The 16613-nt window shown below is 39.2% G+C and overlaps 1 protein-coding gene across 3 annotated transcripts in view; it reads left to right on the top strand.

The window, feature by feature from the left end:
• Window positions 1-3562: 3562 nt before the first annotated feature.
• Window positions 3563-16613, top strand: part of LOC119732003 (coiled-coil domain-containing protein 150-like) — a 59043-nt gene continuing 45992 nt past the window's right edge. For all 3 annotated transcript variants that reach the window (XM_038205352.1, XM_038205351.1, XM_038205353.1), the window contains exons 1-3: window positions 3563-3657; window positions 5246-5443; window positions 7229-7620. In XM_038205352.1, the coding sequence (XP_038061280.1) occupies window positions 5284-5443; window positions 7229-7620 (552 nt within the window). In that variant the 5' untranslated portion in view covers window positions 3563-3657; window positions 5246-5283. The remainder of the gene's footprint in view (window positions 3658-5245; window positions 5444-7228; window positions 7621-16613) is intronic.

The raw sequence follows: 16613 nt of genomic DNA, 5'->3' as shown, positions 1-16613 counted from the left end.
GTCAAATTACTCACTTTGTGTTTTCTGTGTACATTTCAACAACAAAAATGTTTGAAGGAGTAAATTGTTGGGATTCTACCTACATAGGCCAATTCTAACTTACACACTATTTTTTAAAGCAAGTGACTCGAAAGGAAGATATTTCATAATTATATATGAATGACCCCAAATGGCTATCGTTATGCCGTAAAGTTGCACGCATTTACCATTTCCCAAGATATCATCAAGAAGTCTTTCCAAACCTTAGTATTGATGAGCTTCAAATTCACAAACTTACTTACTGTACCCCAATAACATTGTGTGGAAAATCATGCGAACAATGACAACATTATTTGTAAACATATTTAGAAAATAAACATCATGTGTTCAATTCCTAAACATGAATGTTCAATTGCTAAACACTTTCCATCCTTACTCTAAACATATTGAATATTTTAATATGTTTACAAACTGATAGCAAGAAAGTGTTTATAAAAGTTGTTAACTGATAAACACAGTTTTTGCAGTACATGCTTTGTATCACCCACATTCATTAGGCGCTTTGGACCATGTGTTCTTATTCCTCCATGCAGTTTGGACCGGTCGGTCACGATTCCACAATTAAGCCACCTGACTATACTTGAACACGTACTTGTAAAATGTCACACTAATTGACACTGCACTATGGGTCATTTGGAAACACATGAAGTGCTATGATGCATGTAATCAACACGGTTTCCGCAAAGAAGGCAGATCAAGTCACGGTGAGACGCAGCTGGTTGCACACAAGAACAACCGAAGATCTTGCTGGACATTAGATCAAAGCGGCCAAGTTGATTGGGTGCTTTACGACTTCAGTAATGCGTTCCGGTTCCACATCAACGTTAGCCAAACCTTCTCACAGTGGTTTGCCAGAATCATTGATTTTATGGATGAGATGTTTCTGTACAAAAAGAACACAGCAATTCATCGATGGTCTGGAGTTTCTTCAGAGAAGGTCCCCGTTTTATCAGGAGTGGGCCCCCAGGGTGCAGGCTTATAGGCCCAGCGATGTGTCTTAACATGATGATCCCCCAGAAACCATCGAGTCCACAGGAGGCTACTAGCTGAAGATTGATCGGTTCGATCAGCTTGCCCCCATCAATGTAAACAAGTTCTCCGTCAATAACTGCCAAAGAAGATTTACTAGACACAATTTAGCCTCGTTCTCTACGGTCCTAAAAACATAAGGATAGCTACAAATTGTCCTTCTTAATTGCCAAGAACTGTAGCCCAAAGGAACACTCTACCGGTAGATATTAGGAACTCACCAAGTTTAAGTTGTCTTCAAATCTAACATAGGCCTAAATATCAGAAGGTCGATCTTCTCGCACTCACAAAGGGGTACGTTCTTTATTAAAAGTCAGTGCTAAGTACAGCATATGTGCCCTGTGCGGGATATTCTAACGGTTTACACAGTATTCTACAGATGTACGACTATTGACACGACGCGTTGCCTCAACACCAAGCCACTTTGCAGTGGCGTTACTGCAGGGGGCACCAGGGGGACTCATTTTCTGCAGTTGGTACTCCTTTTAATTTTTTGTTTTTAAAACAACTTATTTGTCCCTGAGCTCCCTCTCGGTGATTCTGAGCGGGCCGGGATACGTGGGGGGCCCTTTAAGAACGCGCACCCGGCCCTGCCACTCCGTTAGAATCTTCTTAAAAAGCAACTTACACGTCAATATAAACAAAAAAGAAAAAAGAAAAAAAGGAAGCACTATTTTCAAATTGATCAGTATTTCAGTCCAAACCTGAAAAACTTGCTCTTAAATGTTCTGTACATTATCACACTTGATCCGTCCTTTTCATAATGATGTTTTTAGACTGCTGCGATGTTGATTGATATTGTTATTAATATTATTATTATTTTGGCAGGGCCAATGTTTGGAAATCCCAGAAAATAAATAAATCAAGGAGTATGACCTACCCGGTAATTCCTTAGATTTCACGAACCCAACGGGTACTTGGTACTTGTTGGTTATCCTCTTTGGCAGTCTGACGAAGAGGCTTGGAAAGTGACAAAATAAAGTAAATCAGGGATTGAAATTGATTGTGGTTGATGGCATCTTGAGGTAGCTTGTTCCTCTTTCTAACAGTATAGAAAAGTGTGCATGTGGACACTGTATGATAATTTCATTGAATTGGCATATGTGTTCCCTCCTTTGCGTGTTAGTGTTACTCTTTGGGTGCAGTGCATCTGGTTGAATGTTTAATGTGTTGTTAATGGGGTCTACCCGATGTCCCTGTTCCCCAAAATCCATAGGGTTAGGTTAGGGTTATAGGTTAGGGTTGGGGAACATAGGTATTGCGAAACATAGGTACCGGTATGAATATAGGTATGCAACCCAAAGTATATCCAACATGTTTGTCACGCCACTTTTTCTTGAAAAATCCTTGCATACGAAACGTGAACCCTTCTTAGGACTCGTTCAATGTTTTTGGTGGAAAAGGCCTTATAGCTACGATTCCAAGCAGGCAGCTCTCATATTCAAGATGTACTCTTATACCACTGAAAATATAACTTATCTTTGCGGCTGGGTAGAAGTTTCTCACCATGAAATTTAGGACACGGGTGGCTTAATAGGCCTCAGTGTGGCGGTTCCAACTCAAGTTATTCTGGATGACTCGGATACCGAGATAGGCGATCTCAGCCTTGTTATAGCTTCAAGATTGACCCTAGCATTATGTATGGTGGTTTTCCTGATTCCCTTTTTATGGAGATTCTCATGATGTTACATATTGCTGGGATTGCATTTCATTCCCCCAGCTTTCTGCCCAGTAAGCTAAGGTATCCGAGATTTTTTTCTGCTGGAGTGAATGCTATCATATGGTGATTGAATTTTGCGGTACAGTCATCAGCAAAACTCCAGTTGTAATAGCCATGATCTCTTTAAGGCAGGGGTTTTGGCAAAATCAAACTTTCAAATTCATTGGAGGAGGATGCTTCCGTGGCCCATGCATTCTCAAAACTTTTTTTTGTGACTCAGAAACTTGGGGGGGATTGAGATGAAGTTTAGGGGTGCACACCTGTAAGTATGCCTAAATCCATCCGCCGAGAGCTCTTGAATACAATTTATACCCTCAAAACATTCTATATTAGAGAGTTTTGAGAGCCATAAAATTGGGGGAATCGAAGAGATAGGCCTATGGCAGTGAACGTTTGGCCCGGACTTGGGTTTCCAATTCTGAGCTTGGGTGCCATTAACCGGGCTCAATTTGCCATGTTGTGGAGGGGTCGTTTTTCAAGATGGTTACTTTTCCGCTTAGGGAAAAATAGGGGTCGGCTTCTTTGGGTGAGAATATCTCGAAAAGTCAATGGTCAACCCACCAAAAAATGAAAAGAAAATGAAAGATGACATGTTGATCATCATTTGTCTGTGCAGCTTAAATACGTGTGAAAGTTCTGAGTATTTTTAAAAGAATTTTGACGTTTGGCCATTTAACACTGGTGTCTATGGGAATTATAATACGGGCATGACAGGGGTGCATCGTATCCCCCAGACAAATTTCATACAGCGCATGCGCAAAGCGGATAATTCAAAACAAGATGGCGGCTGACTGTGACAGTTTGGCACCACAGCCTGGACAGTGTTCTTCTTCTTCCAGGTGTTAAAGTGCCTTTAACAGTGTTACGTGGTGAGGGAAGCTTATAAATTGACATGTCCCACATTCCTTTATCATGTTCATTAAAATTCATTCGTCAGTGCGGTAGGCTTTCGTTTAGCCCGGCTGCCTCTGGCATGTGTCTGGCCGCGCCGCGGGACAAAATATTGCAACCCGACGCCTGGCAGCGGTTGTGTACAAAGTCTATGGAGAGTCAAGAAAATTTTCTTTTAAGTATTTCCTAAAAAACTTGGAAATATTTCTCAGTCCAAGATTCATGTCTTATTATCATTTTTGCAATGAATGACCTTCATTGAGATGATGATAGGCCTATAATGAAGAAAAAAGTGGCGTCAGCCTCCGCCCTCCGGTCAGGTTGCAACATTTTTTCCCTTTTTTATCATGTTTATTGTTTAGTTTTCTTCTTATTTTGTTTTATGTCTTGAATTACTGATTATAATTTCTATATTGTCTGATTTTTAAGCAAAACGGCCCCTTGACATGCTTGAAAAAACAACCTTGGTCATGTTTGTTGAATGGGCTAGTGCCATGTATAAACAAGTCTAAGTAAATAAATAAATAAATAAATAAATTTAAATGAATAAATTTAATATTTACGGAGGTAGGCTAGTCCAGTAAATTGGCCATATTTATGGGGCTATCCCTAACCATGCTAAGGCCAGAACGTGGTGCACTTCGACTTTCCCCATGCAGTGTTGCCAAACCTCTTCGTAGAAAATTTGGTATTAATGTTTGCTGTTGAATGTTTGTGAACAATTTTAGTGTCATAAAATTAAGTCAGAAATTCAAAAACGGTGGCATCCAGAAATTAGGCACAAATTAGGCTGAGTGTTCCCTGACGTGACGCTCTTGAACAAATCTTGGAAAATGATAGTCGAAAATCCCACATTGACCTACATGTATAAGAATTTCTGTGAAGTTGATAAATTCTGATAAATCATTATTAGCCTTTCTCCACTCACACGCAACTACAAGTTTGTCAGCAAATTATTATTTATTTTGGGGAGAATATTAAAAGGGTTCAATGTGCACTTGGAAAAAAACATTGGAAAATCACGCCAAAATAGAATGTCCCTAGAACCTTTTTATGAACGGGAATGTTTAGAGCTTGATGTAATTTCACTTTGTGTGAAATTTGAGGTAACAATTTCGCTCTAACAAGACACTAGAGGCGAAAAATCAAAGTGTGCTTGCCCCCCCCCCCCCCCCCTCCCCGGACGAGCAAAAAAAAAAAGGAAAACAAAAAGAGACGCGAAATCATATTGTTGTTAATTTAATGGGTTGGGGGAGGGGGCAGTGTCCCTGCCCACGGTCGAAAAAATGCTGGAAAATATAGGGATTTGGGGGAAAAAAATGTGCTTTGCCCCCTCTAATTCCTAATTGTAGTCATACTTGAACATTTTATACGGAATGTGAAGTTATCCAAAATTTCTGACAAAAAAAGTTGGCCTGTAAACAAATGTTCGTGGGAAGTCCCTATTTTGATTGAATTTATTAAAAATTTTCAAACTAGGTTTCTGATACATCCTGTACATGCCACACTATACCGGTACATGTACAATATAATCTATAAGCGTATATAATTTGTTTGCTTTAACAGTAACTTCCAATGAAGCAATGCATCTGTGAATAAGAATCATGTCACGTCAGTCACGTCCAGTCATCCCACCATCCCGTCCCAGCGGCAAGTCTCCTACTACTCAAGCCTTCTCCCTCCTCCAGAAAAAGCTGAACACAGCCGAAGCAGAAACCACCAGCCTTGTCCGACAACTTGCTGACCTTGGTTTCCCAGTAGAAGGTACATGTAGTTTCAAACTTTTGGACACTGAATTTGTTTAGAGCTTTTAGATACAGGGTGAGTCAAAAAAAGCGGAATCCATACCTCAAAAGTTAGGACTATATTTCATATTTAAAAAAATATGTAGCACCAAAAATAATAATGACTGGAAAGCCAATTTCATAAGCTACTTTTAGATTATTGCTCAATCCGTTCAAAGAATATCACCATTTAAACGCAATGACCCTAAAACCTCTTTCGTCCAAAAATGCGACTTCAAGAATCGTCATCACAATTGTATTCAAACATCACCAGCGATAAAACCTCAGTTTAAAGGTTAAAAACATTCAACAAAGTCCTTTTGAAGGCCTGTTTTTCAAAAAAGTGGATTTTATAAATCATAGTGTTTGCCTAAGCAGTATTGTTAATGAACATATTGTGTACTACACTTGTTGACAGTTGTTGAAACAAGTATTCTGTGTCATTTTCTTTGTTGTTCCGAACAGTAAGAATACACAATAAATTGCTTTTTTGGATGTGACAGGTTTTAGGGTTATTGCGTTTAAAGATATAGTCCATCATTTGTAATTTGTGCATCTTGTTCGTTTGAAGCAACAAAAGTGCTCAAAATCTAAAGTAGGGTGCTGAATAACAAATCTGATGAAATCTCAGCTCAGCTTCAGCTGTATATTTCGAGAAAAACAACATTCTAGGATCTCGATTTTAAATCAAAAGTTGCTGAATCATGTTTTGAATTGGGCCTGAATTCAGTGTCCGAGACATGTTCTCAATCGCCAATTGCAGCTACGCGATGTTGCGGATCAATCCGACAAATTATAGCAACCGCGCGCATGTGTGCGTTGTGTGAACGCTAGCGCGCGCTTCGCCGAATAAAAAAAACGAACTACTAACCGAAATTTCCAATGGTGCTTCTTAAGACACACCGTTGGAAAGGCCTTCTATCGTTGATTTCTTCAAAATGACAGCTTGCCAGAAAGAATAATTTCACAGGGAGTTTAGTCCCCTTACTATCTTTCAACCAAGTATGTTTTTCAACAATAATTACGCCAGTTACTTTTTGGATAGCTGCAAATGATGGACTCTGGCTTTAAATGGTGATATTCTTTGAATGGATTGAGCAATTTCAGTATTTTTTTTTTCTAAAAGTAGATTATGAAATTGGCTTTCAAGTCATTATTTTTGGTGCTACATATTTTTTTAAATACAATTTTTGGAGTTTGGGTTCCGCTTTTTTTACTTACCTTGTAGTGAAAATTATTCTTAAAGATAGATAACAACTCTACAACTTACAAGTATTAGTCTCTCTTTGGGAAATAAAAAAGACATTTAACTGCTAAAGTTTTATTTAATAGAAACATTCAACTCAAGAAATAGAAATTGTGCATGACACCACCAGTCCAACACTTCAGCACTATGTTACATGTACATGAAAAAAGCCACTGATGTCAAGAAAGGCACTGAGATGTTTGGTAACTGGTCTCTATTTTTCGTTACATTTTCTCCACAATTATGCCACCAGGGTTTGCTTAAAAAGTTAGACGATGAAAAGTCGAGACAGAGGCTTCAAATTTAAATCACTTTAGCTTCGCTCTCTGAGGCAAATGATTGAAAAAAACCCTCTTTAAATTGAACCGAGACTTCAGCAAACATAAAGTGGTGGTATACTGAGAACTTTGCCTTGAGAAAATTTGGAGATTTGTGTTGGTTACAGTGTACAATGTAAGTGCAGTTAACCTGATGTTGTTTCGCATGTTTTTTTTTCACTTGATGTCTTCGTCTGAGCAGATGGCAACCCTCACCCTAAGACAAAGAGTGGCTCTCCGGATCCAGTGGCCCCTTTCCTCCCATCCACGGCCGATTCGGAGGTCCTCCATAAACACTACGAGGCGTTGGTAGCTCGGCTGTGCAGGACAGAGAGCCAGTTGCAAACCTTGAAGCTGAACCTGTGTGCCTTGCAAGCAGAGAGGGACTTGAACCGGGAACAATCGGCCTCAGCTGCGGCAAACGAGGAACGGTTGGCTCATCTCAAGGAGGAACACCAGGAGGAAGTCCGGCAGTTGAATAAGGAGTTAGTCAGGACGCGGACAGAATGGAAGGAGACATTGGATCAACGAAACCAGGCTCTAGAGGAGGCTAGAAGGCTAAGCAATGCGCTGGAGGCAGCAACTACTGCCAAGGTAACTATGGCAATGGTGTCTTATACACACCTCAAGAAAAGACAGTCCACACTCATTGGAGGGGTCATGATTTTGAATCTTATCATCTTATGATGACACTGCTTACATAGACCTGTTGGGAATTTTGTTAGCTACATATGGATACCCCGTTTGCTACCAAAGACTGTAAATCCTCCAATATTGACAACGGTTAATATGAAAACTGATGAGTATCAAAATGTAGCAAACGAAAATCACCGCAGGTCTATATAAACGACGTCATCATAAGATGATCAGATTCCCCTCCAATGAGTGTGGTCTTTCTTTTTTGCGGGGTTTATTTGGAGCTTTGTATCCCTTCTTATTTGTAGGCCTATCCCTTCTGAAAATGATGACACTGCTTACGTATGTACGTGTTGCAATAGTTTTTGCCAGCCATTGGTTTGCAAACTATGGGTGGCCATATAACTTATTAGGCACAATATTACAATACTCAGATAGAATGGTGTATAATTATTATGCAATTTTGTGTACTGTACAATCAAAGACATTTCCAAAAACGAAATGAAAATTCCCCTCCCCCACTTAAATGGTACATACATGTAGGGAAAACTAATATTGCACACAGAGGTGTTTGCCTCGGGTGCCATGTGCCCCCGAGGGTGTACAAAACATCATGGACCCTGTCACAGCAGACAACATGTACTTTTGTAACCAACGACCAGCCGTGGTGCTAAACTGTGCTGCTACCACACCTTCAAATTCACTTTAACCCTAACTCCCCAGCCTAATTTACAAGGAACCATACCCATTCTGGCAAATTCCAACACCCACATGGGAAATTGTACACACACACTGTTGGACTTAGTTTCTGGAGGTACATGTACATGTGTATGCCAACTCCAGTGTAAAAGACCATCAGTTTAGGGGTACTGTACAATGTACCTATCCCAACAGATTTAAACAAAACCTGCTGTTGAACTTTGATGGGTTGAGTTCAGTTGGGGTCAATATTTCCCATAAGTGGCTTCCCTACATTTTTTGCATTGCCTTCAATATCTGCCAGTGTATCAACTACCGTACCAAGTGATGTGTTCAGATTGCACTGGCCACCAACCGAAAGAATACCAGTCTGTCGTGAGATCCCTAGGCCCTTCTACATGTAATCCCTGCAAATCAGTATCATCGCTGACCAGCAGATACGCACTGTAATACCCGTAATGACGTCTGTATGTCCTCCAGTCATGTGCGTAATCAAACATCTTGGACACTTCAGCTAGAGTTCATTGACTTGTCCAAATGACATGTGCATGTACTTTTAAAATCATCGCCAGACCCCCTAAAGCTACAATAATGTACGTGGCACTTGCTTTCAATTTGTGTGTGACAACGCGCGCGCGTTGCAAGCGTTACCTGCCCAGATTATGGAGTGTCGAGGATATAGGTAAATGATGCTTATTTTGTAGCACCTGATTGGGAGTTGTTGTTTAGAATCAGCTGCTTCTTGTTTGTGTCCATGCATATTTCTACATGTACGGTGTGCATTAGGTAACGACATTCAAAAGTCTATTCGTGTATTGTTAAAGCTATAGTCCATCATTTGTCATGTTTGTAATAAGTGCATTTTGTTCGTTTGAAGCAACAAAAGTGTTCAAAATCTAATGAAGGATACTGAGCAACTAACCTGATGAAGTTTCAGCTAAGCTTCAGCTGTACATTCCGAGAAAAGCAGCATTCTAAGATCTCAATTTCAAATCAAAAGTTACTGAATCATGTTTTGAATTGTTTTGAATTGCAGCTATACGTGGCGTCGCGCACTGATCCGACGATTATAGCAACCGCGCACACGTGTGCGTCGTTCCAATACTTGTGCGCGCTGCGCTGAATAACAAAACGAACTACTAATTTAAATTTTCCTACGGTGCTTCTTAAGAATTACCGTTGGAAATGCCTTCTTTCGTTGATTACTTCAAAATGACAGCTTGCCAGAAAGAATAATTTCACAGGGAGTTTAGTCCCCTTACTATCTTTCAACCAAGTTTGTTTTTCAACAGTAATTACGCAGTTACTTTTCGGATGGCTGCAAATGATGGACTATAGCTTTAATTGTCACACTGAATGGAGACCTTGAAATAGCAGCATTGTACATGTACGTGTACATGTACATGTACTGTACCATGTATGAATGAGACGGTACACGGACTGAAAAAGTCACCAAATGTGTCCTGTATAACATTTTGAAACCACCTCACCCCCAACCATCCCTAATCCCAGTCTGTATACAGTTACCATGGTTACATATCCTGATTTGATGGAAATGGACAAATCTATAGGTTGGCAATTTTCATCCTTTCACATGACAGTGGGAGATAAATGTGGTTTTCAAAACCATTCAGAATTCGATATTAATCTCTAAAAAGATGCAAAAACGACCATAACTTGACAGCAAACGACGAGACATTTTCTTTTCTTAGCTAATCAGCCCATCTTCCTCCCAGCTTTACATGGGGGCGTTGATGTAATCACATCAAGATCAATTTGCTATTGAATTATTGATTGATTGAATAAAGCGCAGAGTGCATGACACTGAGTGACAGAGAAGCTCTCACTAGTCATAATGGTATTAAATAAACGTACATGTATGCACATTGTGCAGGTATGTATACATACATGTACACTGTATTATGGGTTCATCCATGCGCAAACAGGAGAGGTTTTTTTTTTACCACTTATGAGTGCCCTGTGGACTGGACACACTGTGGTGCGTTCTGTGAAGTACTGTACATAGGCCTACAATGTACAACTACCGGTACATGTATTGTAATTTTCTCCTGAATGTGTTCAAAGCAATAGCGTCTACACATGAGCATCTGGCATCATCTGCAATCCTAGAATGTCTTTCTCAGTGTTCTACCCTAACCTCCCCCCCCCCCCCTTTATCCCGTCACTGGTACATAGCTGCCAACTATTACGATTTTTTTGTAATTATTACGAATTGTCATGATTGTTTGTTAAATTAAAAAAATACGATTTGCCACTAAAACATTATACGAATTTCCAATTTTCTCCCTTAAAAAAAAAATACTTGTATAGTATCGTTTTTGATCAAAAAATTCTGGCGAAATGTTGCGATAATGGATGGACTGGTGACAAGTCTAATAAGCAATGCGGTCAAACACCTGATAGACATCAATGCAGTGTGCGCAGTGGAGTATTTGAGGACCAGACTAAAAAAATTTCAATGGTGTGCCATTTGTGTGCATCTCGTGGATGTGTGGTTGGGTGTGGGTACTGTGCATGTGTGAGTACTTTTCAGTGACGATCGTGAGCACATTTGGTCGCTTGTTGCCGGGATGAGACCCATCAGTGCGAGATTTTAATCATGGAATTTAATACGAGTATGGTTGGAATAATTGGTAATAGAGTTTGAGTTTATCACAATGTCCAGAAAAGATAAATCAGCATGCGTTTGCAAGGTATGTTGGCGGGATATTTCTATTACATACGGTGGCCCTAAATCATTGTGTGTAAAAACACGATACAAACTCGAAACTTTTTTTTAATTTTTTTTTTTTATAATCTTTTGGCCTACAGTACATTATTATTCACAACAAGAATTGTATGCACATGTAAACCATGTACATGTACTCGATGTTGGTAAAGCTGGTACATACACTTTTGATAATAGGAGCAGTTGAAAATGACCGCGCGGGTTGATTACTAATTGGGATTTTGAAAAGTTGGTACCGGTAGCTACATGTATGCTGGTAATACCAGTGATGGGTACTTGGGCATGGAGCTCATTGACCTTGTTTGAAAGGGAATGTACAACATTTGCTTTTGCTGCAATTTTCAGAAATAAAGGGATTTGGAGGATTAGTATGTTATAGCAAATATTGTTAAAATTACTTGTTTTACGTTTTGGGTTCGTAGATGCTGGAAAAACCAAGAAAACTAATCATGTTCTTGTAGTCTGTTTCCCTGCCCCCACTTAAGATAAAACACAACAATTTATAGACTTTGGGGAATTGTAAGGTCACAGATTCAGTCTAGCGCAGGCTTGTACCTCTTCACAGGCATGACAGGTGTGTACATGTAATCATGCAGTTGCAAAAAAAAACCGCGGAATAACTCATTACACAATGTACATGTATGAAAACGTTTTGTGATGTTTGCAAATGTTGTAGGCTATCTTCCTTTAATCAGGGGTGTGAAAACTAAGATTTAAAAGCTGATTTCTGCTTTTTGTTTTGTTTTGGACTTACGGCTGTTTTTCCCGCACTTGCTGCGTATAACAAATGTATTAACCCTAACATACAGTACATACATGTATGTACCTGAATCCATCAAAATCCACCCCCTGTTTCGGGGGATTTCGGCAGATTCAGGATACCTCCATATTGCACAAACTGGGGGATTTCGATGGATTCAGGATTGTTAGCCTAGCGGAACTGCAGGATTTTGATGGATTCAGGATACCTCTATATTGAGCTGTTGGGGGACTTTGGCGGATTCAGGATCTCAACAGATTTACTCCCGCCTAACTGGTGGATTCTGATGGACTCACTGTTCAACATTTTTTTGCATGGCGAAATGGATGGATTTTGGCGGATTCAGGGTACTTTCTAGTAAAGAGCCCAAGGGGTTAGGGTTAAAGTATGTAGGAGATTTTCAAAGTTCAGCTTTTGTACACCTTTTTCAGCTATTTTCAGCTGTTTTTATCAGTGGTCACTCACGCCCCTGTTTAATACAGGTTTTCCCGGCCAATTTCACCAGGTTTTCATTCAATTTAACGCCTGGCTCATTCGATTTACCAGTAGATTGAAATTGAAAGATCATGCAGATCAGCATTCGACAATCAAAAAGAATCATTCAATTTCACTATCCGAGCATTCTATCGCCTTTTAGCTTCACTCGTCCCTATCAAAGATGCATTCATATTAGTATCGCGTTGTTCATTCAATTTCGTCTAAACCATTAGTAAGGGGTGGATCAGGCATTCGTTTTCATTAATGGGCAAACATGTTTCACATTTTGTTAAACATCTTTTAAGACTTCATATCATACATGTCCGTATTCCTTAGCGTAAATCATATTTGATGACTTCAAACCGTACATTGACTTTCTTTTTTAAAAGGTAGGACCTACATGTATGTGCAATTCAATTTCGTCTAAAACATTAGTAAGGGGTTGATCGGGCATTCGTTTTCATTAATGGGCAAACATTTTTCACATTTCAGTCAGACATACGCAAGAAAACATTTAAGAAATAACGCAAGAGAAGTGTTCCTGACGGTACAACCATTTCCAAACATATTACGTGTCCCATACATATTTGTTTATCTCCAAAATTAGGGGTCCATTTAATGCTATAGGCCTATAGTGTAATTTACTAGCAAGGACTTGGGTAATTGACCTACATACAGGCGTTAATTCTATCATCCTTCATGTTCTTAAAAAAAAAGAAGCACATTCTAATCTGAGGGATTTGGAGGCAAAACGTAAATTATAGCATAACTTGGAAACATTACATGGGCAATTCCATGGTACAATGTACATTGTAACTCCCGTTACATTTAAAGAGGGTCTTCCGTCAACTCTGGGCTGTTATTCTATTAAGTCAAAGCATTTAGGGTGAGTTTCTAAGAACAGTTAAGTGTCTAAACTCTAAAGAAAGTGGCCATAAGAACGTTAGTTTGGCAATAAGTTTTGTATCAGTGACTCACATTACAAGAAAAAGGACATGGCAAACATTTAGGGTAAACTGGGGTAAAAACGCCTGATTTTTAGGTTTTTGTTAAATATCTCAGTACTACATGGAGACACCAGGAAATAAATGTAAGGTTTTATACAATACATGTCTCCTCTATCAGGTGCAAATATAATATCATGGTCATTATATTGATAAGGGGAAATTTTCCCCCCTTTTCGGGAGGAAGTTTGGCGGGCGTTTTTACCCGGGAGGTGTTATTTTTTTTTCTTGAGAAAATGCCATGAGCTCATGATTTCTAGAGCATTCCCGAATAAATGCTAGTCTGAGTATCACCTGTTATCCACGGAGCCCAGACTCCTGTCTGACATCTGATCAAAGCATGCAGATTTATGCGATCTCGCGCCTCAGCCAATCGGAGTCGACTTTACTAAATCGTGACGTCATTTCATTCCCAAATCAGGACTAAACGTTTGATTGGTCCATTCGAATGCAGTGTTTTGTAATGTTACAACAGCCGGGCGCGTTATCGCGTAACATGGTAACAGAGTGTGTGACGCAGGGCTTTTTAATCCATTGTCTATGACGCACAACGGTGAATGACCGAAGACCTGATATAGAAAGCATCCACTAATTGGTCAAAATCTAGGAGGTCAAGAGGCAGGGTCTTGCCTAATTAATCAGCGAATCTGCTCACATATCATAGACCCATGGCATTGGCCACTAAACTAATGCCAGATCCTTGCCACTTTGTAACGACAGTTAGTGATACCGCCTACATGTACCTCCCCACTTCACGCAATACACTGTTAGGGGTGGATCCAGGAGTTTTCGCATGGGGTCATCAGCAAAAAAAATCTGAAAATGTACACAGGTTTTTTTCTCCGGACACTTTGCCTCCATAAAATCAAAAACTGGGGGAGGGGGGGGGGGGCTGGGGCTGGTACCATATTTCAATAGGGGACGCTGGTCAAATTTGACGATTATTAACACTAGATTACAGAATGATGTACCATATTTCCAACAGGCGGACATTATACCAGTATAATTGTTGTTTGGGTGTCACAGCGGGGGGGGGGGGGGGGGGGGGGGGGGGGGGGGGGGGGGGGGGGGGTTCAACTTGTTTTTTGGGGGAATTTGTATGAAAAAAAAATTTTGACGGAGCTGGGGGGGGGGGGGGTTTGACCCACAAAACCCCCCCTCTGGATCAGCGCCTGACTGTTTAATATTTATATTGTGGGACTCTTATAGCTAATACTTACTCATACAACAAACATAATGCTGTAGAAAGTTCTAACAGTGAGGTTTTTGAAGATAAATGAGGCTGCAATAGAGTTTGATATCAAGGAAAGTACTGGCCGTTTTTACCCCGAGACCCCTGATTTTGCCCGGGGTAAAAACGCCCACTCAAAAAACATTGTTAAGCAAATATTAAAATAGATTTTAATATTGTAATCATTTATAATTATGTTATTAACCCTTTTTAATATATATCAACTAAAGAATAATAAAAATATAAGATACTTTTTTTTATAACAAATTTTTAAGCGATATAGGCTAAACCTTCGACGGCCATTTTTTAAAACTTTTTTTAAAATATTTTTTTCAACAGCACCTACATACCCTTCAAATATGTTAATGAATTTAATTCGTTTTATTATTAGTTTTTATCTACATTGTACTTATTAAAAATATATTCCATTGAACAATTCATCTTGTCATTTTTTACTAGCAGTGGAAACAAGTCAAGTGGGCGTTTTTACCCCATGGGCGTTTTTACCCCAGTTTACCCTAAATACCTTGCATTTGAAAGTTTCCTCATATTTTGCTCTGTTGGAAGAAATTTGTCAGTGCCTTAGACATGTGTAATTCATAAGGGTGTAAGTCATATGCTATCATTTCAATTACTTAAAAATACACTCTCTACAAAGATATTTCAGTAACTCACGTTTACAGTAACTAATATAACAGTTTGCCTTTCGTTGGTACAGGTTAAAACATAAGAAACTAGTAATCAAAAAAAACCTCTTCCAATATGAACCCTTCCCTCTACCTTAACCCTAACCTCCCAAACTCCATCTAAATCCATCCCCCATTTTGGTGGATTTTGGGGGACTTGGTCCTGCAGGCCTGGTTTGACTAAATATTGATGGAGTATGATGGACTTGGGCCTGGAGGCCTAAATCCAAGCATGCATTGGAAGTAGTGTGATTGATGGATTTTGGCGGACTTGGTCCAGTACCGATGCTCAGTAAAAGACAACAGGAAGTTTGGGTTAAAACAGAAACTCTCAATAACACTAGCATTTTGCATGTAAAAATAAGGTGTCAAATGACTACATGTACCTAAAAATCATAAATTTAGAATAAAATCCATTATTTTGGCAAAAGAAAATACACTTCACCATGCCATCTCACTGCCATCACTGAAATGAAAGGTCTTGATACTCTTTAATTTGATAGAACATTTGAGGTTGTGATGCTTTTTCTTTTCTTCATTTTTCAACCATGTCCGCTTTCTAATGGAATTGCCCCTGAACAATAAGTACGTCTGCATGAATTAAAGTTTAAAATAAAGAAATTAACTTTTAATGTAAAAAAATGTTGATAAATAAAGGGAGAAAGACATTTGTAGAGGGTGAGTAGAAAAAGAAAAGGAATCCTAAATGACAGGACCAATTCACATACATTCCTACATGTACATGATGTATGTGAATTGTTTTTGTACATGTATGATGAAAGAACACTTTGCTTTCTTGTGATCCTTGGACAGAGCTTTGAAACGGTGTTTGTGTTTAAAATTCCGTAACTTGAAAAGTGCATGTGTGATTTGAATGATTCTTGTACTAAAAGAAAGCTTGTGAATTGGGCTTCATATCCTAAATTTGAAAGTGCTACATACATGTATGTATGTACATGGCGAACGTCATTTAAAAAAATGGTCTTGACATTTGGGTTTTTTTTTTTTTAATCGCCTTGTAACGGAGCAATTTATAGATGTTAGGGAATTGTAAGGTCAGAGAATCAGTCTAGCTGGCTTGTACCCCTTCTCAGGTGTGTAATCAATTAAAAAGAAAGTGCAAAATAACTAAATATGGACAATTAGGAGTTGTTTTGAAAAAGCCAGTTTTCTCCAACGCCGGTCAGCCGACCGGCGTTGGAAATGGTTACAAAAAAAACACTTTACTTAAAAATGTCAGCACACCAGGAGCCATGATTTTACAGGATGCTTTTAGACTCACTTACTTCGTTACTCAGGTATTTTGTTGTATCATTTTGTTTTTTGATGTTTGCAAATGTTGTAT

Source organism: Patiria miniata, unplaced genomic scaffold (genome assembly GCF_015706575.1).
Source record: "Patiria miniata isolate m_02_andy unplaced genomic scaffold, ASM1570657v1 HiC_scaffold_24, whole genome shotgun sequence".
In the NCBI taxonomy this organism is placed as follows: Eukaryota; Metazoa; Echinodermata; class Asteroidea; order Valvatida; family Asterinidae; genus Patiria; species Patiria miniata.
The sequence above is the reverse complement of the archived record's forward strand: the minus strand, read 5'-3'. Positions and strand labels throughout refer to the sequence as shown.